The 25,659-nt window shown below is 35.6% G+C and overlaps 3 protein-coding genes across 6 annotated transcripts; all 3 read right to left on the bottom strand.

Moving 5' to 3' along the window:
- Positions 1-2,109: 2,109 nt before the first annotated feature.
- On the bottom strand, positions 2,110-6,327 carry LOC100251455 (transcription factor bHLH87). Of its 3 annotated transcripts, none has more exons than XM_059739462.1 (3): positions 6,063-6,327; positions 4,359-4,561; positions 2,110-4,174 (listed from the first exon to the last, which is right to left on the bottom strand). In XM_059739462.1, exon 3 carries the CDS (start codon positions 4,119-4,121, stop codon positions 2,706-2,708), a length of 1,416 nt encoding a protein of 471 aa, XP_059595445.1. In that variant the 5' UTR covers positions 4,122-4,174; positions 4,359-4,561; positions 6,063-6,327; the 3' UTR covers positions 2,110-2,705. The 3 variants fall into 3 exon arrangements, with proteins under 3 accessions (XP_059595445.1, XP_019077817.1, XP_059595446.1); XM_019222272.2 differs by lacking the exon at positions 6,063-6,327 and adding an exon at positions 4,817-5,272; XM_059739463.1 differs by lacking the exon at positions 6,063-6,327 and having other exon boundaries at positions 4,359-5,272.
- Positions 6,328-8,277: 1,950 nt separating this feature from the next.
- On the bottom strand, positions 8,278-16,644 carry LOC100263418 (uncharacterized). The gene is made up of 11 exons (XM_002281443.4): positions 16,526-16,644; positions 16,350-16,420; positions 13,193-13,368; positions 12,208-12,339; positions 12,067-12,117; positions 11,181-11,277; positions 10,232-10,278; positions 9,712-9,928; positions 9,174-9,303; positions 8,665-8,707; positions 8,278-8,514 (listed from the first exon to the last, which is right to left on the bottom strand). Exons 2-11 carry the CDS (start codon positions 16,399-16,401, stop codon positions 8,449-8,451), a joined length of 1,011 nt encoding a protein of 336 aa, XP_002281479.1. The 5' UTR covers positions 16,402-16,420; positions 16,526-16,644; the 3' UTR covers positions 8,278-8,448.
- Positions 16,645-18,790: 2,146 nt separating this feature from the next.
- Positions 18,791-24,368, bottom strand: LOC100256592 (protein EARLY FLOWERING 3). 2 transcript variants are annotated; one of them, XM_002276508.5, is made up of 5 exons: positions 22,933-24,368; positions 21,313-22,190; positions 20,739-20,790; positions 19,559-20,604; positions 18,791-19,270 (listed from the first exon to the last, which is right to left on the bottom strand). In XM_002276508.5, the coding sequence occupies exons 1-5, from the start codon at positions 23,149-23,151 to the stop codon at positions 19,243-19,245; spliced, it is 2,223 nt and encodes a 740-aa protein (XP_002276544.3). In that variant the 5' UTR covers positions 23,152-24,368; the 3' UTR covers positions 18,791-19,242. The 2 variants fall into 2 exon arrangements, with proteins under 2 accessions (XP_002276544.3, XP_059595444.1); XM_059739461.1 differs by having other exon boundaries at positions 18,791-20,604; positions 22,933-23,910.
- Positions 24,369-25,659: the final 1,291 nt, after the last annotated feature.

Genomic DNA, 25,659 nt, shown 5'->3' with positions numbered 1-25,659 from the left:
CAGAAACAAACGGAGAAACAAACTCTTCTCAATGAAGTGAAATGGAAGGATTTGGGAATAAGGAAGTCCTGCATTTCAGCCCTGCTGGATTAGTTTCTCCGTTAGCTTCGACGACACCGTTTGAATCTCTCAGTGGGGCACTACAGCCCATTGCATTTTCCGTTCATGTAAACGACGTCGTATTAAGTTTCACATGCATTCTTCCCCTTCGTCTAGATCCCAATAGGCTGAAGAAATTCGAAGTTAAAAAGAAGAAAAATTTTAAAAATAAAATAAATTTTTCAAAAAGAAATAATTATATTTAGATAAATTTTAATAAATAAATAAATTCATATATCATATTTAACATTGCTAAAATAACTATAGAAATAGGCAACAATGAAATACAACTAATGTGAATATAATTTGACTTAAAAAAAACTACAATTGTTTTGGTCATAAGTCGATAATCACGAAGCAATCATGACTTATTGTATAGTTTGTGCTAACTAATCACTAACACTAAAATATATTTATCAGATCTCAAATTATAGTTTTCGATATGACTTGATAGAGTTATATTGGACATTGGCCCAATGAAGTCGAAGTAGGTTGATACATTATATTGGACAAATTATGGAAAATTTTATATTAAAAACAATTCTAATCATTGAAAATATGCGATGAAATCTAAATTGAATGATTTGACTGATACTTTGAGTGGTGCTCTTAGAGCCCAGCCAACTTTAGCCCAATCCAACTTAGTGATTAAGGCCCATTGTGAGTCAAGCCCAATCCAATTCCATTAAGTATTTCTCCAACTCATGCTTATGTTGACTCTCTCATGACATGAATGTGCCAAACCTCCCTATTTTGACTCTCATGATAAGAACTACGAACATAACTAACTTTCACGAAATAAATATTATTCTATTTCTAATGGCAATTTAAGTATTATATAACTTTTGAAAAATAAGAACCTATGAATGTGCTCCTCGGTCAATTCCACCAAATTGTAAGTTCTAAGCATCACATTCAGAATCAAAATCCATTTTAAAGTTTGTTTGATAGCATTTTTAGAAAATATAATAATTCATTTTCAATCGTGAAGATATTGCACGCACCGAACTTAAAGCGTTAGCAACTTTCTTTTCTCCCAATATATTTTCACTAGAAACATTTGAAAAAGAAGCATTTAGACAATTTCTTGAAGTGAACGGATAGAATTGTGTTTTTTTGTTTTCAACCTTTGGGAATCAACACCGTCTTTAAAACAAACATTAAAAGGTCAAAAAATGTACAGGGAAAGTAGGGTTGAGAAGTCAACTATGACTGCCTTCATGCTAGTCTGTTCACAACCACACAACAGCCATATCACAACCGTTCAACAGAGTCAAATCTTATGCTTGTGAACATGGACTTGGTACACACACGCATTCTGTTTGTTAAATGTTTTCAAACTGCCTTGTTTTTTTTTTCTCTTGGGCAACAACATGTTGTCAAAACTGAAAACAAAAAACAAAAACAAAAAGGCAAAAGCCAAGCCTGAGATCCTGGTTGCTTTTTCACAACAGATTTTCTAAATTTAGGAAACAAGATCCTAGCCACAAAAACCCTCTTTGATCCAAACAAAACCACTTTTGCAATCTTTACCAGACAAAAAAGAAACCAAATATGGAATGACCCAGAAATCAAAAGCCATGAACAGCTAGCTAGCCCATTTCATCATCATCTGCTTGCATTATTTGAGGGTCAGAAAATTTTCACAACTGAAGCCAAACAGGACCCAGAAATCAAAATTCAAGAACAAACCCATTTCATCATCAACTAGAAAAGACCCATGAAAAACAAGGCCATATATTTTTCCATTTTTCCACAGCAAAAGCCAAACAAGACCCAGAAATCAACCCTCCTTTCATCATCTGCAACATCATCAACTCAGCTACAATAACAAAGCCATAAAATTGCATGGTGGGCTCACAATAATATTAAGAAAAAAAAAACCCAAACTGCCAAAAGAGAAGACATGGACATCAGAACATGTGCTGAGCAATAAGGTTGGGGTGCTTTCCAAGGGCACGCTTTGGATTGAATCAAGGAGACAGGACCACTGACTCAGGCTCACAATTCTTAAGAGAATGTCTCTTGCATTGGTTTTAGCTAAAATAGTACATTAAAAAAACCCCATAAAGATCTCCAATAAAAGTGAGCTTTAAGTACATAGGATGACATAAAAAAGAATTATTAAACAAGATAAAGTGATAATCACTTTCTAGCCCCTCATCTTAATCATAGTGCTATAATTGCAGAGGAGGCTTTTTAGTACCACAAAAAGAAAGTCATGCATCAAAGCCAAGTCCTTTTGCTACTTCCACTATCTATCTTATTTGGCGAAGTCTGGAGTCTGGACAAAATGATAGTGGAAGCAGCAAAAACAGCAGTGGAGATGGGTCTGCCCAACAGTCTAATATTTTGTGCCCTTGGATGGTGGGTGTCCTCATGCTGCTGATAATTACCAGATGTTATCATAGAACGTCGTAATGATGAAAATTATGATGGGTCCTAGATTAGGGTTTTTTTTTTCTCTGTTTGGTGGGCTAGAAAATGATATGATGATGAGTATGATTAGGGTCTAGAGTTAGGATTTTTTAAACTGGGTTTGAGGGAATGATTCTAGATTAACTTAATTTTTTTCCCTCTGGGTAATCTCTTGTTTTTTTTTTTTTTCAACTCCTGGGTTGGTGGATTGGGCTAGGGTTTTGGAGTGGAAGATGGGTTTGCATGGGAAATGAGTGGTTGAAGGGCAATGCAGAGAAGGGAAGGTTTGTATGGACACAATTCACTGAATCAAGCTTGTGGCCTAGGGTTTCTAGAGCTTTGACTTGTGACCTGAGGAACTTGAGATAATTAGCAGCCTCATCAAGCATTGATGCAGTATCCATCTTGTTTCCACCAGGAACCAGCCTCTGCAAAACCCTAATTCTTTCACTGATTCTCTCCCTCCTTTGCCTTGCAGCCACTGTTTGTGGATCAGTTGATATCCTAACATTCTTCCTCTTGGGCTTCTCCACCGCATCCATTCCAAAATTCACCGGCCTGAAAGCTGCAGCCCGGTAAATAATCTCCTTCATTTGTGCAATGGCCTCAGAATCAGGTTCCTCCACTGAGGACGCCGATGAACTCGGCTGCTGGAAGTTGATGTTTGATGAACTTGGCGGCCGCTTTTCCGCTCTCGGCTTCTTTGGTTTCGGTGAATTCTCAGAAATGAGTCGGAAACCGCCATCTGGGGTGCAAGCATCAGACTGGAGAAGATCAAAGCAATGATAATTTGGACTAACTTTGAGTTCATTTTGATCACAGCTTCTCTTCGTAGAATTAGGCTTGGTTTCTGAACATATTCCAGGGTTAGCAAGTCGGTCTGAGGCACCCTGAGAGACTGTTTCATCAAGCTCATTTACCGCGCAACGCATCTCCTTCTTTCTTGTATTGAAGCCATTGTTCTCAGAATCTCCAGATGAAACTGCACTGCCAGAACCAAAGTTCCATAAGTTTCTGCAATCAGAGAAGATCACAGAAATTCCATCATCTTCAATAGATGTTTCAGTGTTACTGTTAGTTGCTGACAGCAAGCAGTCAAGAGACTCAAGAGAGCCCGTCGCAGAAACACCAGCTGTGCCATCTTGGAAGCCATTAACAACCTGAAATTGCTGGGTTTTTCCAAAACCAGCCATTAAACTGCCTAATGGGTTCATGATATAAGGCCTGTTGATCAAAGGGGAAGACCCCAATTCAGCTCTCAAGGCTTCTTCCCAATTGGTTCCAGCCACCGACTTAGCAAGCCCGGTATCTGCTGCTAAATTCAAGTTTGAAACAACATGTATGGAATCCGAAGCAAAAGCCGGGGCCAATTGCTGAGCCATTTCACTTACTTTATTAGAACTTGAAGTCCCATGTGAAGGTTGAGCTTTTTGGAGCTCTTGAATTGGATCAAACATGTCTTCCGCCAGATGCATCCTTCCCCCATAACCGCAGCAGTTCAAGTTGGTCACCATCAAGCTTTGCTCGACCCCACTTTGCTGATTGCTCCACAAGGACGATGCGTTCGCAACCACTGGTGAGCCATCCCAACCCAAACTATCCATCGCCTGTTCTAAATTTTCGATACCAAGAAACCGTATAAGCCTTAGACAAATCCCTGAAAATCCAAATTTGGAAGAAGAACAAGAACAGTCTCAGCAAATTAAGCAAAAACGATGGGCTGAAAGCCCATGAATCAATAGGTGATATATCAAACATGGAAGAAGAGCAAGTAAAAGGGAAACTAGATCAAGAGATTGAGAAATACATATACATAGATAGATATAGATATAGGTGTGTACCAATTCCAGATCCAGCTGCTACTTTCCCAAAGTTTGAAAATCATACAAAGAGCCAAGAGACCGAGGAAGTTCGGTTTTTTCGAGCCCTTTTATTGCGATTAACAGAAGCAAAGTTGGATCAAACCTCAGTTTGGAGTCTCCTTTTGTACAATCTGGTACTGGTACTGGCACTAACCGCCCTCTTTAATTCCACATCAAGAAAACTGCAGTGAGCAAACAAAGCAGCAAGTGCTAACGTCAGTCTTAGCAAACTACGTTTTGTCCGCAAATTGTAATGGAGAGACAGCCCATAGAATCTCAAAACTACAGCCCATATGACTCAAACAACCAAACATGAACATAAGGAAAGAAGAGACGTATAGAACAAAGTTTAGTTTGGTTTTTGATTCTTATTGATTCAAAAATTGAAGAGTATAAAGTAGAGAGTTATTGAAGAAGCAGTAGTAACACTTTTCTACCTTGAACAGCCATTGGAGCTATAGAGTAGTACTATTTGTGATTGTATCTGTGCAATGTTGAAAAATATGCTTATATAGAATGGGGGAAGAGATGGTCCAATGTGTTATAACAGAACAAATACTGGTATGGTAGTGTACTTGAACGTATAAAATATGAGATTAAAAAGGGTGGATCCAATAAAATATAGCTTCAAGAGTTGAAGGAGGTGTAATGGGTGTGAAAAAAGATAAGGCTTCTGGGTCAGTTTTGGTGGGGGGCTGCTGTAAGAGTATATTTTTGCAGATGGGGAGCATGAGATTTCAGAGAAGCATTTTGAATCTTAATTATTTTTCTATCTGTTGCCACTTTTTTTAATATTTCTAAGTTGTTAAGTGGGGGAAAAGCTCTGACCTCCTTCTATTCCATGCGTCCTGTAAAAGTTTCAGTAAACTGCAGTTAAAGTGAGCATCTTCAGCAGTACCCTCCTCTCTCTCTCTCTCTCTCTCTCTCTCTCTCTGGGCTTCCTAAAAGATATCTATTAATCATAGTCTTAATCATCACCATTTTTGTTTTCACTTTCTATTAACAGTGCCTTTACTTGGTGAAAACACTATATATATATAGAAAGAAAGAGAGAGAGAGAGAGAGACAGATGATTCCAACTACAAGTTACAACTCCCCCAAGGATAGCCTGATGTTGACAATCCCATCCTCCTTTTGACTATCCCACCCAATCCATCTAAACCATCTTATCTTGCTTGTCACCTGCCAATCCCCTTCAACGACTTCTTTGGTTGAAGATTATACTCCACCTTCTTCATGGTGAACTTGTAATATTGAGCATCTGATCATAGGATTATTTCCAACCCCACTCGGGAAAAAACCAGAGACCATGTTCCTATTACAAGTGTGGCAACTATATATATTTACTAATTCGTGGGCTTTCCCTGAAAATCATGGTGGACTATTATATACATATACACATGATCATCTCACACATTATATATATATAATAATGGAAGTACATTCTAACAAACAGTAAGGAATCAAAACGAGAAATCAGAAAGAGATACACAGGTATACGGATATGCAGAGAATGGTTTCTTAGGACTCGAATTTTGAACAGAAAAACAGGTAGTGGGAGGTGTTTGGAACATGAGAAAAGATAGCCCAAGCAAGTTGTTACAGGAATTTTGTCTCTTCACAGTCTTGTAATATATTTTTTGGAGAGAGAAAGAGAGTATAAATCTGGGTTCTGAGTCCTACCCACATGCTTCCCATCATTACACAGCTCAGTGAATGGGTTCCCATTGCATTTCCTCCCCTTTCTCACCCCCTTATATTTGTCAACTCTCATGTTTTTCTTCACTTCTCTGCAGTCTGCACACACACAGAGCCAAAAAAAATTTATAAAAAAAAAAAAAAAGGTAAGAAAATCAAACCCATTAAAAACTCAAGAGAGATCAAACCAGAGAGAAAGAGTGGGTTCTAGAAATACCCATTTCGGAAAATCAAAGAAAACTAATCGATGTTTCGGGTCTTCAACCGAGAATTAATTGATATATATAGAAAGGGTCTTAATTGATATTTTAGTCTGTTCTACGATTGACCACTGAATCTGAGCCGTTGGTTAATGATCCGGAGCCCTGATTGACGGTCGTGATTGAGGGGAAGAATGTCAAAATCTCAATTAATGCCCCTCCGCCCTTTCCCGCGTTATTTCTGGTAATGGGACGTGATTTGTCGGCTCGGGTGACGCCATCACTTTCAAGGGGGGAAGCCGGCGCGGCTAGGCGCCGGGGGGGTGGCTGGTGGTCCCGAGCCGGGAGAGAGTGGGGGGCCAGGGGGTTCGATTGTATTATTACGGCTTACACGTGAACTCAACGCTCTTATTCACACGTGGCGGTAGGTGATTGGGGGGAGAGCTGAGGGGATAGGTATAAAGCACATGGGAAATGAAAACAGTAGAGCTGGAACCGGGACCATCTGATTGAGTCCGAATCTCTCTTAATTAACATTATCTTCTGGAATTTTAATGGAGATCCATATCGCCTTTGATGTGAATGTGCCGCACTGGATTAATATTTTTTTTTTCCCCCATTTCTCTCTTTCTTTTGGGGTTTTGCGGGGTTTTGTGAGGTCACGTCACGTGCAGGTCACGCACAGGGAAGTGGATTTGGGCCATTAATGTTGTTAGCCATTGGAGGGTTATGGGCCGTAGTTGATGGACTTTTGGCCTCATATGTTTGGAGCTTTTCCACCCTCCAAAAGTCATCAAATTCAGGGCCCACCTAACTTTCTAACTCTCTGATTTTTTTTTCATGACAAAAGTTACTTACCCAAGAAAACTCTGTCCTTTTATAGTAAAATATTTTGCTAATTTAAAAGGTACTTGTCCCATAATTAGGATCAAATGAAGAAAAATATATTTTGTAAAAAATATTATTTAAAAAAAAAATTATTTTGATTTATTTAAGAAGTTCTTTTATATTTAATAAAAATTTTATGATATCGATCTTATTTTAAAAAAAATTATGATTTTGATTTCAACTATTCAAAACGAGACCGGAATTTGACCAGAATTGAATTATTTGAGTTGATTGGGAGATTGAAATTTTGGATTGATGAGTTGGATGAATCCGGAGTAAACAAAGTCGGGTCCAAGGTCAGAGAGAATGGACAAGTATGTCGGCATGGAAGAAGATAAGGAGAGGAATGCGACCACCACCACCGAACCGGACGAAATAGAATTTACAGTGACAGGGACATGTCGAGATGAATAGGGGCCGTTGGTGCGACATGTGGCAGCGAGGTTTTCATGTACATGCATGAACAGTGGTTTTGTCACATTCAATGGCCTTACTCACAACAACCCAATACACTCCCCCCACATTGAGGGGTCCATTATCCCTTTCACCCTGAGCGGTCGCTTTCCCCATATTTTCTAGAACTCGTACTCATCCTAGAATCCCCAAGCTGGCTAAGCCCAGCACCTCCATCATCTCCACTCCCACGTGTGCCAGACTCATGCCCCACCAAACAAAATCCGCATAATAATATCTGTCTTGAGACCACCATTCATCATTGCAGCAGTACCCGATCCATCCAGCCCAAATCAACTCAATGATTCGCAAACAATTAGGCTCGCGTCGTATTCTAAACCAAACTTCAAATAAATTCATGCTATGCACATTAGTCTAAAAACAACCTCCTTAGTAAAGAGGTTTTATAGGTCGAATTTGATCCAATCTCGATTATACTCAATCTTGAATCGTATTGGCTAATTATATCAAACTTTGTCATCTCTATCAACAACCCAGATGCGCCCAGGGGCCGGGACTAATACCGTTATTCAAAGCCGAGCACCTCAAGAAGCAGCCCATGCATTTGCTCTACCTTCTAAAGGAAAACCCAGGAGAGCCAGGCTCACTGGGAGGCCAATGTGGGATGTGGGCAGCAAGGTTTTGAAACAACAAAGAGATTTTGGCACAAGGATGGCGTTTTATTAACTAACCCATCATCTTTGTACATCAAAGATGGGTAGGTGGGGGGGTTTAAGTTCATTACATAAGATGGTAAATACTTAGAGAAAGGCCAAACTCATGCATGCTTTTGGGATAAGTTAGCGCCATCTTCAGCAAAGAGCTCTCTGCTATATCCTCCCCCTCAGAATGGCCTCCGCCTTCCTCACTTCCTTCACCGGTCCAATTATAAACACCTGCACAATGATACGTGTGAACCGTAATTAGCTCAGAACAAATTATAAACCCAGGTGAATTGGTAGTGTAACATGATATCAAAGTACGATAAATTTGCATGGAAAATTTAGTGTGAAACCAGAGGTATTTGACAAAGGTTATGAACGAACCATGTCAGGTGGTCCCTTGGCTCCTCCAATAAGGATCTCAGCTCTGCAATATACATTTCAAATTTAAATTAAAAATAACGGCATTCAAAATATCAACTTTACCCTCATCTAATTTTTAAGAATTTTAAAAAATAAATAAATAAATAAAAATAAAAAGGAGGAAAAATTAAGTGGATAATTTTATCTCCCAACTGGTAAGGAAAAGAATAACAGGGCATGAGTTTGAGTCTACTTTAACAACCTCTCAACATCACATTTTGTGAATGCGGTTTTAGAGGAAAGTCAAAGAAATCGGTTCATCATTTTTTACTACACTATTTTGGGTTTCTCTGATTTCAAGAAAACCGCATTCATTGAACACGGTTCTTAATCAGAGAAAGAAAAAAAAAATAGCCGGCCTACCTTGTGGGCCATCATTTTTTACTACACTATTATGGGTTTCTATCAAATTTTCAATTTTTTTCTTGGAAAATATTATTTTGGAAGAAAACCCAGAGGGAGAAGCTTACTTGCAACATTGTTTTATGGAAAGGATGGAAGCCCCTTTCCTCCCAATCACACATCCCATTTTCCCCTGAGGAATCTCCAGCACTGATAGTATCTCCTCCTCAGGAGCCTTTCCATCCACCATTAGATTTTCTGGAGGGAAAAACAAACTTCAGTATTCAAAGATAAAATTAAGCGAAGTCCCGGAACTTATCTTCCAATCCTACCAAATAAAAGTTGTAGCACATGAGAAAGAGCTTCAACATAGGAGTCAAAATAAGATAATTCCAAAAGTTCAACTTTTGTTGATCTTCTGCCATGCATATTGTGTATATCTAGAGTTGCACTACATGTTCTTGATCGATTCCCAAGCAATGGATTCAAAAGCACCAAGTCTCATTTTCTTAATTTACACTCAGCCAGTCTAGTCTCACCAGTCAGCACCATGGAACCATGGAACCGTAAACATTATGTGCCACATAACTTGAAATTACAAAATATAAATATATATTCCTAGATTCTAACATGAATACATGAGCTTCTTGTGTGTGTATAAAAGACCTGGCATATTGGGAAGAGATGGCCAATCTGCATATTCGTTGTCATTCACGCAGAAACATCTACAATACAGCGCCCCACGAACTGCAAGTTTCCATAAGGAGTGTTCATTGAGTTCCTCCATCATTTTGTAGTAGATGTATGGGAGAAAGCGGACATCATCAGCTGCAGCACGGACCATTAATTCTGACAAGGGCCGGTATGTCCAAAATTTTGGATCCTGGAGATGAAGATTGAAATGCATATCATTCTAGAATACAAGTCTAACAGTAAGGCATTTACATTAATACAAAATACCATAGTAAAGAAAACATTTTCAGAACTAGAAACACAAAAGATAAAACAAGGAAAGTGCAAATGGATTACACAAAACTTTTGCTTATGCGGAAATCCTTTTTCAATATTTCATAATTTGTAAACTTTTGTCATGTGATAGCTATAAGGAGGCAGCTGCAAGTCAGTTTAAAAGTAATCACAATACCACCATTACTTCCAAACTAGTACCAAGGCTGCTGATACTGACCTGTTTCAGAAGGACACGGACTTCCTTCTTCTCAAGGTAGGAGATACCTGCACCCAGATCCTAAAGAGTGAAACTCAAAACAACTGGATATGAATTTATATAGATGCTAATTCCATGCTTTTATATATCTAGTAACTGATTCTAAACCAAAAAGTGTTAAAAGAGAACCATGTACATATGTAACTACACAAGACAAGGAAAATGTTCAAATCGTAAGTTCATATCATGGAACTTAATGATTAGTTGATTATATCATAGAAGAGGTTCTTGCATATACGATTAGGACCACTTTTCCATTTGATAAATAAAAAACTTGCAGTTGCGCAGTTCCAACTCCAACGAACTTGTATCTTAAAGTAACATAAATACTTAAACCTCACATCTTTCCTGTTTGCTAAATGGCAAAATCAAGAATACAAATAGTAGTACTCTAATAGCAAAACCTGAAAAAAATGCTTTGAGCATTGACTAGGAGACAATAAAGGAAAAATGTAATGTTGTAAGGGTACTCTTTCCCAGGATTTCATAATACTACTCTGCTGTTTCTCCAGCCATATGTCTACATGAAGTCATGATACATCACAATGGCAATCCATGCTTCACTACATAATTGTGGTCGTTGTTTAGTTTATTCCACATGATACCATAGGTTCTGTTTTTTTGACTCCTCGAGGTAAAAAGAAGTCCATGTATTGCATTAAGGACAGGTGAGACAATGACTCATATATACCTATCAAGAGTGTATCATTACAATAACAAAACAGAAATATTTAAAACAATTAAATACACATATGAGGCAGAAAGAAGAAAGAGAAGAATGGCTTGGATGTAACCTCAAAAAACATGTAATATTTACTTATTGAATTTAGAAATTTTTTCCATTAAAAAAAGAATAGTAGTTACATGACAAGAAATTGATGATGAAAATGGAACAGTCTCAATTTAGTACCACAATAGCGTGGATCTGCAAGGAGGCCAACAAAAGAAATGTAGTCGTCAGGTGATCTTCTTCGTCCTTGTTGTTCCTCTATTAGAGAATATGCTATCTGTTTGGACATGCAAGTGGAAATGTCAGGCAAAAACTGTCTCCTATTGATCACTCATGATGCAATTGACTGTGAATCAAGAAAAAAGAAAAAAGAAAAAGCATTTACTACTGTAAACGTGATAACTTAAACCAATAGAGGACCGCACAAACATGAAAAAATACTATTAGGTTTACTGCTACATAAAATTTGTTGACGTTTTGATTTAAGGAAAAAAGAAACACGAGGAAAGCTTGATGTAGAATTTTATTATGAATGTAAAAGCAGGGGTCCCTCCTTTGAAACCCGAAAATACCCTAATATTGAATCGCACAGTATAACCACGGTTAACATTGGTTATCTCATTTATCAGCTAAGACAAAATACAGACACAAACAGTGACCACTTATTTGAGGGTTAGAAAGGCAGCCTGACATGGCCAAAAGACAACTTTTTTCTGATAGCAGCATTGGACTCATGACTTGTCAACAAAAAGCAAAAGGAAACTGATGGCATAAGCAAAAAATGTATCCCCAGTAGTCTTACTGCCATGACCAGGCCACATGGTCTGGCTGGGATTGAGCAACCAGCATCCCAAACCGATGCCAAATAATATCCACCCATTCCCCCTGCCCCCACTGTCAAGTGCAGTCCTTTAGGCTTGATGAACCAGCCAGTCTCAGTTTAATGACTTCAAGATAAGGGGATATTTAGAAGTTCCAAACTTCCAATGCACCAGGAAAGCATATGACAGTAAATACTTGCAGCAAATTTGTCCAAAAACAGAGTAGTAATATTTATTAAACTTACCTGAGAATCCACAACATTATGCAACTTGATGCCAAACTGAAAATACAGTGCCTGCACAATAGGGAAAATAGCTAAAGATAAGCAGAAAATGTGAGAACATGTTATCTAGAACACATAAAGTAACCAACTATTTTGTGAGACCTCACTATCTCGTTTGCAGTCATGAATAACTTTAGTTATATAGCTGGACTCTAGAGCAGGCTTACAAGCTTTCATTAGCTTCTCCCCTCCCTGAATAGCATCAACCAAATATATAGCATCTGGAAAGGCAAGCTGAAAAGAACAAAGGACATTTTTTTATCAGTTCACACTTCACAGAATAATATCCTTATGACAACAAACACAGAATGGAGAATTGTATAGGCAAATATATATGCAACATAATATCATAATAAGAACCCAAAAGTCAAACACATATCCGCTAGGTTCTGCCAACTAAAAATCAATAGAATGAATGCCATTCTTAAACAGTAGTTCCTCACAAGAAGAAAGTCATGTCTGAGTGGTAAATCTTCACAGCATTGAATCAAATATGAGCACCACAGGCTCTCAGCCTCAAATGATGCTCATAGTACATAGATATTTCTCTCAAGATTTATATCACTTCCGTAATCTATAAGACTATGTTTACAATCTATGAGATATGCTATTCATTTCTAATTGAGGAAAGCACACTTCCAACACCTGAGGTTTAGTTTCACTACATGGATCTTCCCTCTATTTCCAAAAAATAGGACTAATAATCATACTAGATTAGGATATAATTCAGTAAGTTCAAATCCTTCAACTAGATACACAAATAAAACAACAATCTCTCAAATGGTACAGCTATTAAGACTATAACAAACAAAATAGTAGAATTCCAAGGTTCAAAGTATTACTCCTGTATGTTCTAAGACATATCTGTAATCAGTCTTAATACATGTCTTACAGCACGCATTATGGTATGAGTCATGATATTTATAAGCAGTATTCATATGCATTTCTAAAATATATAATCACATTAGTGATGTTGGCAATTTGACTGGCTTAAATTATCCTCATGAGATTGAAGTTAGGGAATTCTCCAGCTTATGAAGCAGAAGTTTGCTATCATAGCTAACATGGCATAAGAATGAATAATCACCTGCATGATGCAAAGACTTCCATGACGACAAAGGTCAACACCCTCACAATCAAATCCAATAACCAATTGCCTTACAGGGGATGGAACAAGAAAGTCTTTCGGCAGCTGAGATGCATGGGTAACTATATATATTGGAACTAGTGATAAAAGAGCTGCATGATCTGGGTGTTGGCCACCTGGAAAACATTTATAATATAGAAAAGAACAAAGATCAAGACCAACAGATGGCATCAAGTTTTACAGAAATAAAAAACAAAAAATTCAAGTGCAACAAATATAGCAAAATTATACAGATTAAATGTACTCCCTGTCCTAATAAAGGACCTAATCCTTAACTTCTCTTCAATAACAACGGTCCTGGATGCACAACCTGCTATTCCTTACAATTTACACTTAACAGACGCCTATTTCACTCTGGTGCACTGTAGTAAGCAAGAACCATGACAAGTTACAAAATCATGACACATTTTATTTTATTCCTCTAAACATGAGGAACAAGATAAGGCTGATGATCACAAGACATGAGAGAATAAGTAATGTTGTTGAGTGCATTAACAAAAAAATGATCCAGAGACCACATCCATAGAAATAACAGATGAGAATTGATGTAGAATGATTCAGGTTTTTTCTTATTGGTGGGTGAGAAGGTAGACAATGGGTGGAGAGGAGAGATGGGAAGAAATTAACCACAACTAAGAAAAAAAAATTGCAAAAGATATGTAAGTACACAAGTAATGATGGTCTTGAAGTGTTTTGCCCAAATGAGGCGAGGAGTAAGCCTTAAGGTAGAACAAGGTGTAAACCTAAACCTCAATAAATAAACAATAAAAAAATAAAAATAAAAAATACTAATAACATCACAAGAAAATTGAATAATAAAAAAAACATAAACTTCATAATAATAAAACTAATTTTGTCATTTTTAATAGTTTCTAATTTTAGTTTATTTTCCTCTCTTTAAAAATTTAGCTTTATATCATAAAAGATGGTCCTTTGACTTTAGTTGGTTTCATTGATTGGGTGGGTTCTCGTTGAGGGTGGGGTTTTTCTTGCTCCTCCATGTTTGATGGGGGAGGTGTATCTTCTTTGTATACTTTGAGTCCCGTTTTGGTGGCTCTTTTCAATACAATTTTATCTCTTTTACTTATCAAAAAAATTTAGCTTTATCTCATGGGCTCATCAAATAATTGTCAACACTACTATCACTATCACTAGTAGGATCCTTCAAGAAATATAATCATATCAAATTGCTATATTATCTTCCCCATTAGTGTTGATATCCACCCATTATTATTCTTTATCCATCAATTGCAATCCTATTTTTCCTTCTCTATCAATAATAAGATAATGATTATATATAAACTTGGCAAAGGGTAACAACAATTCCCCTATTCCTTCTTTTCAATCCTTTGGTTTCCTCTTTATTTAAAGGATTCATTGGAAGTCAATTGAGCCTTTGTTTTGTAAAAAGTTTTAACCCAAATCAGGACCTAATAAAAAATTTTAAACTCCATACCAAAAGCCCACCAAGCATACAACCCATTAAAATTCATTGAATATTAAGACTTAAGCCTCTTATGAAATATATAAAAAAATCCACAAAGTATAGAAACCCATTATAACCCTTTGGATATTTGAGGCTTAAGCCTCAACAACCTAGAAGCTACAACCGCAAAGCTATAAGCCTCAATAGGGTAAGAATTATGCCTCATTTACACTGAAATGAGGCTATAGGCTCAAGGCCAGTTCGTAGAGCGAGCCCCCAGGTGTAAGCCTCAATAGCTTTTAAAACAATGATCATGAGTAAATGAATGATTCTCCAACCAATTTATTGAGGAAGGGAAAAATGAAACAAACAAGCAAAAGAGAAATTAGTAATCCAGCAAAGCCTCAATCTAAGTATTTGATGACACCTACATGATTTTGCTTCACTATTTGATTCTATTTATGGCCATATTTTCAATCAAACAACAGGTCAAAAGACCTAAACAAAATAGCATAAAATTTTATGGTTTCCCAAACCTCAAATAGATGAAGCCCAACAATTAACTGTGCTATTCCTAAAGAAAAACTATGCTTTTTGTTTGGTTATTAAGAAAACCAAAGAAAGAAAAGGAAAGAAAATTTAGTCTTTCCACTTATTTTTGCTTACTCTCCAATAACCAAAAAAAACTCAAACTTGATGTAGCCATTTAATTGTTCAAAACAGATTTATTTCGCCCCTTCTGGAATCAAGATAAATATAAATATATGAGGTTCCAATTTGCCTTTTTGTTTTTTTTCTCTTTGGTTACTCGGCCGCCAAACAGGGAATTATGGAAAACTTAGCAACCAAATGTTACCAAAATCAGTTTGTTAGCATCTGGCTACAAACAATCATAGTAATTGTAAAGTAGAAAAAACCAAGCAATAAAATGGAAGTTCCTTAAATCAATATGGAAGTTCCTTAATCAACATACTATCAAAATAATTGACTCAAAAACTGAAATTAATAAAGTAAGGAAAAAAAATAAAATAAAATTATATAATACAAAACCATGAAAACCAATATGAAATCCCACAAAGAAAAATCAAAGGTTTAAGCAGAAAATCATACCCACTGTCAAAAACAAAACCCACAGACCAGACAATGCAGTCATAAAAAATACTCCAAATAGAAAATACATTAAAGAAACTCAAAAGATGAAATGACCCCACTCTAATACCAATAAAACAATGCCCCGGAAAATTTTTGAAAAAATAAATTAAGGCAAAAATAAGATTACCTAATATCAAAATCCAGACCCACATTCAAGAACTGACAATGATCAAAACCCTAAAATAAAAATTCCAAAGAAGCAAAATTTAACAATTAAACTATAAACCCACAAGCTGCAAAACCCAGAGAGCATATAGCCCCCCCAAAAAATCTAATTGAAAAGAACACATACAACACTCAGGTACATCCAAATGATAAAACCCACATGCAGACGCCAGCAGCCATAAAAACCCAGAAAGCAAAAAAATTGCACAAAATTAAGGGGAAATTAAAAAACAAAACAGCTACTAAACCAGAGAACCCACATTCAGAAACTGGAAATGAGCAAAACCCACGAAGCAAAAATCCCCAAAAAGAAAAATAAAATCAAGATTTAGAACCAAAGAGTGGTGAAATTACCCGAGTCAGACGGCAGAGGAATGTACGTCTGATGGGGTGAAGCAAACGCCATGAGACCAAAACCCCCCACACTGACACAACACACAGATCAAATGAGACATAAAAAATGCATGTTCTTTCTGAAAAAAATTTCAATTCTTATTTGAATTCAGAGTTTGAAGGTGTGAAGAAGTTACCGGTCTGGTTCTTTCTCAGGCCATGCCTCTACTTTCTCGCGCTTTTTCCTCTGTATTTATAGAGCGTTTGGCTGTTCAGAAATTTGTGTTGTCTCACGTGTCGGTTTTATGTTTTTTAGCCATGCATTAATTTCACCTCAAAAAAATGGGAAAAAAAGAAAAAAAAAAAAAAAAACTTATACATTTTATTATTATATTCTTAATAAAGCTAATAATTTAATGAAAGTATTAAAAAAAATACAATGAAATTTTTTTTAAAAAAAAGCAAATTTAAGAAATGTTAATTACAATTATTAATTAAAAATAAAATATGCAAACCATTGAAAGAGGTGAGTTAATGCAAATGATAATGAAATTTCAGTGAAATTAGCAATTTAATGAAAATTTTAAAAAAGGAAAATAATTTGAAATAAATGGAAAAAAATTTATTTTATAGTGAAATCAATAATTGAATGAAAATATTTAAAAGGAAAATAATTTGAAATAAATGGAAAAAAAAAAGTAAAATCAATAAATGGAAAAAATGTATTAATTTTAATATTTTGTTTTAATCATATTTGTGAAAAAACCTAGCAAGTGGAGTAAATTTTTGGAGTGGACATCAAAGATGATAACAGGGTACATTGAATGTTTGATTACTTTATTATCAAATAAAATTATACAAATCGTTTTTATTATTTTATTGTTAATAAATTAAGGAAAAGAAAATGTGAAAATTTGATCAAGTTGAATCATAGCTTCTTTTGGTGATAGAGAAGGGTATGAGGATGGAATAGGACAAAATTAGTTGAATTCATAATGCAACTTGAATTAAAATAGTATAAATTGTTTGTTTTTTTATTTTTTAATTTTTGTTGGAATATTCCACCATCCTCGTGATAGTACTTTTTTGTTAAGAACTCATGATTAAGGTGTGATAGTTTTAAGCTTTTGGATCAAGTTAGTAATTTTGTGTATTATCTAATCAGTAGAAAATCTTGAGTTTAAATCATTCCAATATTATTGATGAAGTTTAAAATTATGACTAATATTCTTTATATTGAAAAAGGTTATCCATCAATATTCACTAATATTTACTTTTTTTATTTATTAATTTCATCTTTAAGATGTATTTGAGGTGAATTATAGTTTCATGTTGGAGGGAATAATCAAAATGTAAGTAAAATTAGGATTTGATTTCCATTGCGAAGAATTTTTTATTCTTATTCACATTCTAAAAAATAATTCAAACACATTGATAAATAAGAATGAAATTGACTTTTCACTCTCATCCCCTATTTTAACATTCCAAACATGGCCTAAGGATAACAACTAACAACCTAAAGAAGCCTCATGAAACTTTTTTTGTTTTGGTAGTTTGCATACATCGACAACATCCACAAATGTAAAAAAAGTTATCCATGGGCTAGGGCTAGGTACCTCTAGCGAACTCACCAACTTAAATGTTCTTCATGTAAAATTACTTTGAGTGAGCTAAGAAATTATGAGTTCCCCTTTTACTTGTAAGAAAACATCTTGGATTTGTCGGCTATGTTATGGTTAAAGTCCTACTCATAATGATCTGGTCGAATTAGGAGAATCTCATTAATTCTAGCCAAATGTTATTTATTTTTAATAAAAAGGGTTATCAATAAGCTAGGTACTTCTAATAAGCTAGGAAGTCATGACTTCCAACCTCACTAAGAAGAACATTTATAAGAGTAAACAAATTTATCAATGAGCTAGGTACCACCTTTAGTAAGATAAGAAGAAATCATGATTTGGAACCTCACCAATATTTATTTTTTCCCATTTATTAAGCTCATCTACAAGGAAAACATCTCCAAATCTAAAGAAAATTGCCCATGACCTAGGAAGTCATCACTTCAAATCTCACCAATATTTGCTTTTATGACTTATTGAGCTCTGTCTACAAGATAACACCTGCTAATGCAAAGAGAGTTTACCATGAGCTGTTTTTGTCTAATTTAGGCAAATCTTTGAACAGACATCCCATTTACTAATTCCTCCATCTGCAAGTAGGATTTACCCATATTCCCTCACCAATGTTTTATTTCCCATCACTGTATTGAATCCATTTGCAAGTATAAAGAAGGTAACAATGATATGGAACAAGGGAAGAGAACTTTCAGGACAAGAAGAGCAAACAGGTGAATAAGTTACCAAGATACTTCCAATGCTCTATATTCACAGGTTTGGCAGACAAAACTGCTGTATTTAGGTGAGTGAACATCATCAAAAGGAAATTGGAGAAAGACATACGTGTGAATGAACAGTGAAAACAACTTCTCATTTACATTTTACATGGTGAAAATTTCCTTTGTCGGGTTTGTTAACTTCTGAAATGTTTGCTAGAGGGGGAATCTGTACAATTATTCATACTTATGCTACAACAAAATGTACAATCAAAACTCTTTTTACATAGTACTGCCACAACGTCTTGTGGTCCAGTGAACGTCATTGAGCAGCATATTGGAAGGTTGCACAAGCATTTCAGCATATTTACAGCATTTTAGTTGTCGCATGTTCTTTCCTTTCAGCTTTTATTTTGAAAAAAGAGGGCAGAGGCACAGTTACGAACGAAAAGGACAATGACTACAAAACACACGGCTTCTATCCCTCTTTTCACCCCTTGCTATTCTCCTCAATATCCATAGACAAGTTAGACTAACTTACATGTGCCTTCTGCATTGCTCGTCCACAATACTGGTCATGTTTTAGTAGTTGTCACCTTGAGTACTTCTCCTGCATTGTGTATCAAAACCTTTTAGTATTTCTTAAAAGAAAAATCAGCAAAGAGGTGCATCAAGTGTATAATATAAATGAAAGAAAGGTGAATAAAATAACAAGGAAAAACATTCAATTTCTTGAAGTTATAGAAATATATTAAGATGTAAAATGTGATCAGAACAGTTGGATGCAAACTCTAAAACATCAAACATCAAGCATCTAATAATGTTCAAAAATATGGTTGTTTTCCACTTGTCGTCTCACTGAAAACAAGTTAATTTAGATAGGGTAAACTAATCATACTGATTTCTTTCTTCTTGTATAGAGCGAAAAATCCGGGCTGCTGATTCACTAGCTGATTTATGCTTGTGTGGTACTACTTTGATTGCCCGTGTTTGCTTCTCATTTCCATGAATTTGGTCAAGTTGATCAGATTCCTGAATTTTTGGTGCCACAGGAAAAAGAGGAAGTGCATCTGCTTGTGCTCTCTTTGAGGGAGTACTGGCTGTACTAACCTGTAACTCACTACTTTTGGAGGCCTGAAACTTCCCAAAACAACCTAAGATCCCTCCACTCTTTTGGCTTGGCATGTTACCTAAGCTTTGATAATGCACAGACTGTACAGTGGCATTAATATCCCCTACTGATACATGATTGTTCGGCCTGCTTGATTGATCTCCAACAGATAGGTTCATCTGTTCAACAGCAGAACCAGAAGTAGATGGGTTCACAAGTGGCTTGCCATATGGTGGAAAGTAGGTCTGACCCAGAAAAGGATTACTGGGAACAATCTCAATTCCTTGTTGAAGAGAGATTGGAATACCATAGGTTGTGTTAAAAAAGTCTCCCCCCATTACAGTTAAGTTTACTGGCCTATAGTTGCCATAAAAGGGAGACATTAACCTTGGAGTTGGAGAGCATTGACCTGCATAGGGCTTGTAAATAAGTCCTTCTGATGGAGACATCACTGGAACTAACCACTGATTTCCCTGTGATGGGTGGAAACACCACGAAGTTGGTTGTGTATCAGTAGCCATAGATACTGGTGGCTGGTTTTCAAGAGGCCTCTGATTTGTTTGTTGAGCAGCATAGATTTTGTCGACATCCACTGGAGAAGCAAAAGGAGGGTTCCCAACTGCATCCTTGACTGCACCTTCATTGTTAGAGTCTTGCTTCTGAGAACCATTTTTTGGATCAGCAATCTGGGATGGTAGTTGTTGAACACTTTCTGAAGGCAATTTCTTTGTGGGGGATTCTGAAGGCAATTTCTTTGTAGAAGATGCAGGTTCGGCTAGATAAAGGTTATTATCAAGCTGCCCTTCTGGCGATCCAGCAATTAATCTTTGCACCTGTTTCATTATCAAGTGATGTAATTCTCTTTCCACAAGCATTATTAAAGGAAGAAAAAGGAACAGAATAAAAATAAGTAAAAAATCTCCTCTTCAAAAACGACAAAGCAACTTAACTAGGTAAACCGGCATACCTTTATTAGTCTATGCAACTCGAATACTTGAACTGCAAATACTCTTTGTTGACTGAAATAGCAACATGGGACTTGGATCAAAGACTAACATAATTTTAAAGGAGCAAAGCTACTACTAGAGATACCATTTTCTTTTTTTCTTTTTGAGGGGTGTCTACTACTAGAGAAGGTGCCTTTTTGTTTATTCTCTTCTCACATAGATTAGGTGTATATGGTATGCATCGTGTGCACTTTGTGGTGTGTCTCCTATTACATGCTTTAAATACTGATTCTTATTTGCCTATCAAAAAAAAAGTTATGCAGAAAAGAAACGCTCACTCAAATCTTTTATTCAGTTTTTACAGCAATATGAAATATATTTGAAAAGCTTGATATTTTTTTCTCATAAGATCCATCAGGCTATTGTAATTGTCAATAGCAACAAGCATAAAAAAGTATTAAACTTTTCTACAGACAACCAAAATTCAAGATATTTTCAGACAAACAAACAAACAAAATAAAATATCTAATATCTGTTATAAAGGCAGATATAGGGATAGCAAATATACATTAGAATAACCACACAGATACTTACTTGACAATTGCATTCCTTGTTTTCCAGAAATGTTTGTGACCAATAATTCCTACAACATCATCAGGGGAAATGTCAAAACCCAACATAGATCCCACCATGTTGGCATTAGAGACATGACAATTCCTGTCAATGCTTCCCATTTGTAAAGACTCAGATTCTTTTTGTTCTTCAAGTTCATGTTCAAGCCCACCACTTCTTCTATGACCATCTAAAAGTGATGGTTTGGGAGATGTGGAAACGTATCCACCTCCTACAGCCTTGGAAGGATTTGGCAAATCAGTATTTTCTGGAAGAGTCATAGATCCTTGATGAAGTGAATCATGAATATCCTCCAATCTGTTTGTATCGACCACCACATTCCTCTTATTTTCTTTGGTTAAAGATGTCCGTGCTCGCTTCGATGGTTCAAAAATCTCATCTCTAGTTAACAAACCTGAAGATGCGGTTGCTGAAATACTCTCTCTAGAATGAGACACATTTAGGTTTCTCTGATGCTTTCCACAAGCAGATTCAAGTTGCACTGAAGAGTTTAGGTCTAAGCAGGTGGCTCTTTCCTTATTCATATTCTGAGGAGCATTATAATAATCTGGAATTATACCTGATTGGCAAAAGGTTGGAACTTCAGAATCATCCTCACCTCTGTGATTTTTCAGTTTGGAGAGTGAATGTGGTTGAGAATAACTGCAATTGGCTTGTAATGGTAACTGCCCTGTGACATTTGGAATATGATAGAATGTCCCAGATTTCTGTTCAAGATTAGTCAACTCAAAGCTCATATTTACTCCACTTGAAGAATGAAAATGATGATTCTCATCCGAATGAGCACTTGTAGGGGTGTAGCAAAATGGAGTAACCACATTTCTCTCATGCCCACTACCCTACAATCCAAATTACAAAGAAAACATCACAAAAATCAACATTTCCTGAACTTCAAAAATAATATAAACATACTTAATGAAATTGATATGCTTGCAGAGTAATGAAACCTCCACCAAATTTTTCTACAAGACCTCAAAAGTTTCAGAAAGGCAAGAAACTATAAACAAATATCATGTTATGAAGGTCCTTTACAAATTACCACCCTATCTTGGCATTACTCATGCAACACTATGTCAACTGTCATACCATATGGTAAAGAAAAGGCAATAAAAAAAAGGGTGCCATGACAAAAAAATTTCCATTTGGTTGCACCCTGAACAATGGCCACTCACAACAGTCCATGACAGAAACTAAGGAAAGAAACAACATAATCCATTGAAACTGCAAAACACTGAAGCAGTGAAACTTGCCGGCTATAAACTAAGTGTCTAAGTTACAAATAAGGAACAAGAAGAAGCAAAAGAAAAACCTTGGTAATAAATTGATTATAAAGGAATAGGAAGATTAACCATCCCAAATCTTATTTGCAAAGAACCAGGCAAACTGAAGCCATCCATTGTCTAGGTGCCATTCTTGTACAGGCACTCAGGCAGTTAACCAACATAAATGTGAGATATATATCTAAATCCTAGACCATAGAAAAATATAGTTATAAATCATGGAGTTGGAACAGAAGCCATAGTCATTGCATATATACTAATCAAACACCTTTATGAGCAAAAAATGAATTCTTCAATTCACCTGGGTGGATGGGGCTGAAGGCACCAAGCTGCCGCTGTTATTGGGTAGAAGAGGTAAGATGACTGTTGATCTTGAAGGAACCTTCGGAACTGAAAGTTGTTCATAGAGAGCCATCTTGTTCCTTGGAGGTGCCCTTGGCCCTCCTTTCTCTGCATCATTAACATGAAGCCTAGGGAACAATGGACTCATCACCTTTCCCTCATCTTTTCCTTTTTTCATCTTTCCTTTCCACACCTATACCCACCTCTAGAAAGAAAATACTACACCAAACTCACTGAAGAATGGTATCTTCAAATTCTTTCCAACCAACTCCACTAACACAAATTAAGATATCCAGTCCTCCCTCATCCAATGGAATTCAAAGACAATATAATTTCAGGATTACCTCAAATCACCCCATTTCATAAACAGAGTTTTTAGCTCAACCCAGCAAACTCCCTACAACAAAATTGATTATGTGAAGGGAAAAAAATTTACAAGTAACCAAATTTAACCCACCTCAAAAATGCAAATCCTTTGGCTGAAATTTGAAACCCCACACCAAGAACACATGTAACTGTAAAACTTTTGAGTACCAAAAACCCAACTCAGAAATCAAATTTTTGAGGAAAAAACCAAAAGAACCAGAGAAAACACCAAGAATCCAAAATCAACCGACCTACTCAAACTTAATGCCAAGATCTAAGCCACAAAGAAAAGCAACAAATGAAGTAATCTGACCAAAACTGCCTACTCAGGAGCAAAAGACACGAAAAGTATGATAAAATAAATTCACCAGAAATCAGGGTTGCATTCAGTTTAGTATTCACACAGGATCTGTAACCCAAAAAACCAGAATAAAAATTAGAAGGAAAAAGAACATATAATATAAAAGGGAAAAGTGGAGTTTAGTGTAGGGCCCAAATGGATAGAACTTTGAAGGTGTTGAGGGCATAGCGATCTTGTACCTATCCCCTTCCCCATCCACTACTCCAAAGGTCACTGTGACCCACCAACACCACTGGAGGGCCATATTGAAGCCACTTTTTGTGGACCCCAATAGCAGATATGGGATTGAGATAGAAACTGTAACCCAATCTGTCACATGGTTGTGTGTTCATATTTAGAACCACAAGTTTATGTTTTATCTTTCTAAGCTAAAATCTGCCCAATTTTAACTGATTTTCAGTTAAATATTGCCTTCAAATAAGACTGTCAAATCCTTCAGAAGTTCATCCAACCCATAGGCATATATAAGGAAACCCAAAGGCTAAGGAACTGGAGAGTTCAAAACACTTTCTAGAATTTGCAAGAGAAATGTGGAATGTGGCGGCCTGTATCTAAAGTTTGTGGAAGTCCCAGAAATATTATAATATATGAAAGACTCTGAAAGTTACAGAAGACGGTGGATTATACAAGACAAAAATATTTACTTGCCCAGAAATCTACAAGAACACATTTTAGAACTTGCATTAGAAGTACTAAATATGGGGTGTTTAATGTTTATATAGGGTTTGTGGAATTCCCTTTATTAGTTGATTTCAAATATCTCTAACTAATTTTTATTGCCTAAATTACTCTACTTGACTTGTGCCTATATCTTTTTAAAAAGCCTAAATGGCCTAAATGAGTGACAAGGGCTCCTCTTGCAGCGAGTTTCATATTTATATACTTAGATATTCTACTATATAACTTGACCTAAACCCGACATCAACAATAATCATGTCGAAAATGTAAATCAAAATTCTATCTAATTATTAAACAAGTAATACGTCGTATAACTTATTTAATAACCAGACTTTCCTATTTAATAATTAAGTTGAGTTAAGTGTTATACATGTTTATATAATTATCATCTCAATTAAACATATTTATATTTTAATTGACATATTTATTTAAAAACAAATTTAAAATGAGATGGATGAAATGGTTTAAAAATATAATTAGGTTAATAACAAGATTATTAAATAGGTCAGATTTATGTTATACAAGTTGATCCAAAAATTACATATTTATTAAAAAAATTATACAATCGACACAAATTTTAAATAGACCTATTTATATTTAATTAAAATCTATAAAAAAAAAAAAAAAGGAAAAATATACACGTTGGGTTCGTCGTGTTTAAACCCTACTATTCATAAACCTTTTCAATAAAATTCTATCATACTTGAAATTTATTACCATTTTTAATTCATTTAATTTTTTTCTCATCACTTTATGATTTTTTTTTCTATTTAAATTTATTTTTATTCTTCAAATATTGAAAATACGTGGCTTAATTTCATATTGACACGATACTCGTTTAACTAAAATTTCCACCTGTTTTGGAGCCGGCGTATGGAGAGCTTAGATGTAATGACAAGCTTATGCTCAAGCCAAAAAGCAACAAAAATCTAGGAGTAGACGTCTACATTAAGATAGTTTGGTTGATTGACATATGACACTTGTTAGGGTTGGGATCACTCGTTTAATGACACCTGGAAAGCTTTAACATTTATATGATGTTGAAAGTTTGGCATTTTGATGCTTGATGTTGAATTCCCAGGTGAATTGCCAAGGAAGGGAAGGAAACAAAATGCTAAATAATTTTCCCAAAATAGAAAAGAAAATTAAATAAAATTAAAATTTTATTAGAAAATTATGCATTTTTAAATTATTTAATATTTATATAATACATGAGAGAATAAATAAAATAAATTTGAAGATACATATAAAAATAATTTATTAATTTTAAATTTAATTTTT

Source organism: Vitis vinifera, chromosome 9 (genome assembly GCF_030704535.1).
Source record: "Vitis vinifera cultivar Pinot Noir 40024 chromosome 9, ASM3070453v1".
NCBI classification, from domain to species: Eukaryota; Viridiplantae; Streptophyta; class Magnoliopsida; order Vitales; family Vitaceae; genus Vitis; species Vitis vinifera.
This window is presented reverse-complemented; position numbering and strand designations above follow the sequence as displayed.

Coding starts and splice junctions, on each gene's coding strand:
- LOC100251455 (XM_059739462.1), bottom strand. CDS start 4,121: ATGGATAGTTTGGGTTGGGATGGCTCACCAGTGGTTGCGAACGCATCG.
- LOC100256592 (XM_002276508.5), bottom strand. CDS start 23,151: ATGAAAAAAGGAAAAGATGAGGGAAAGGTGATGAGTCCATTGTTCCCT. Junction 20,605..20,738: donor AGTTGCATAGACTAATAAAG/GTATGCCGGTTT, acceptor ATAATGAAACAG/GTGCAAAGATTAATTGCTGG. Junction 19,271..19,558: donor ATACAAGAAGAAAGAAATCA/GTATGATTAGTT, acceptor TACACAATGCAG/GAGAAGTACTCAAGGTGACA.
- LOC100263418 (XM_002281443.4), bottom strand. CDS start 16,401: ATGGCGTTTGCTTCACCCCATCAGACGTACATTCCTCTGCCGTCTGAC. Junction 9,929..10,231: donor TCCGTGTCCTTCTGAAACAG/GTCAGTATCAGC, acceptor CTTCATCTCCAG/GATCCAAAATTTTGGACATA. Junction 8,515..8,664: donor CCAAGGGACCACCTGACATG/GTTCGTTCATAA, acceptor ATCATTGTGCAG/GTGTTTATAATTGGACCGGT.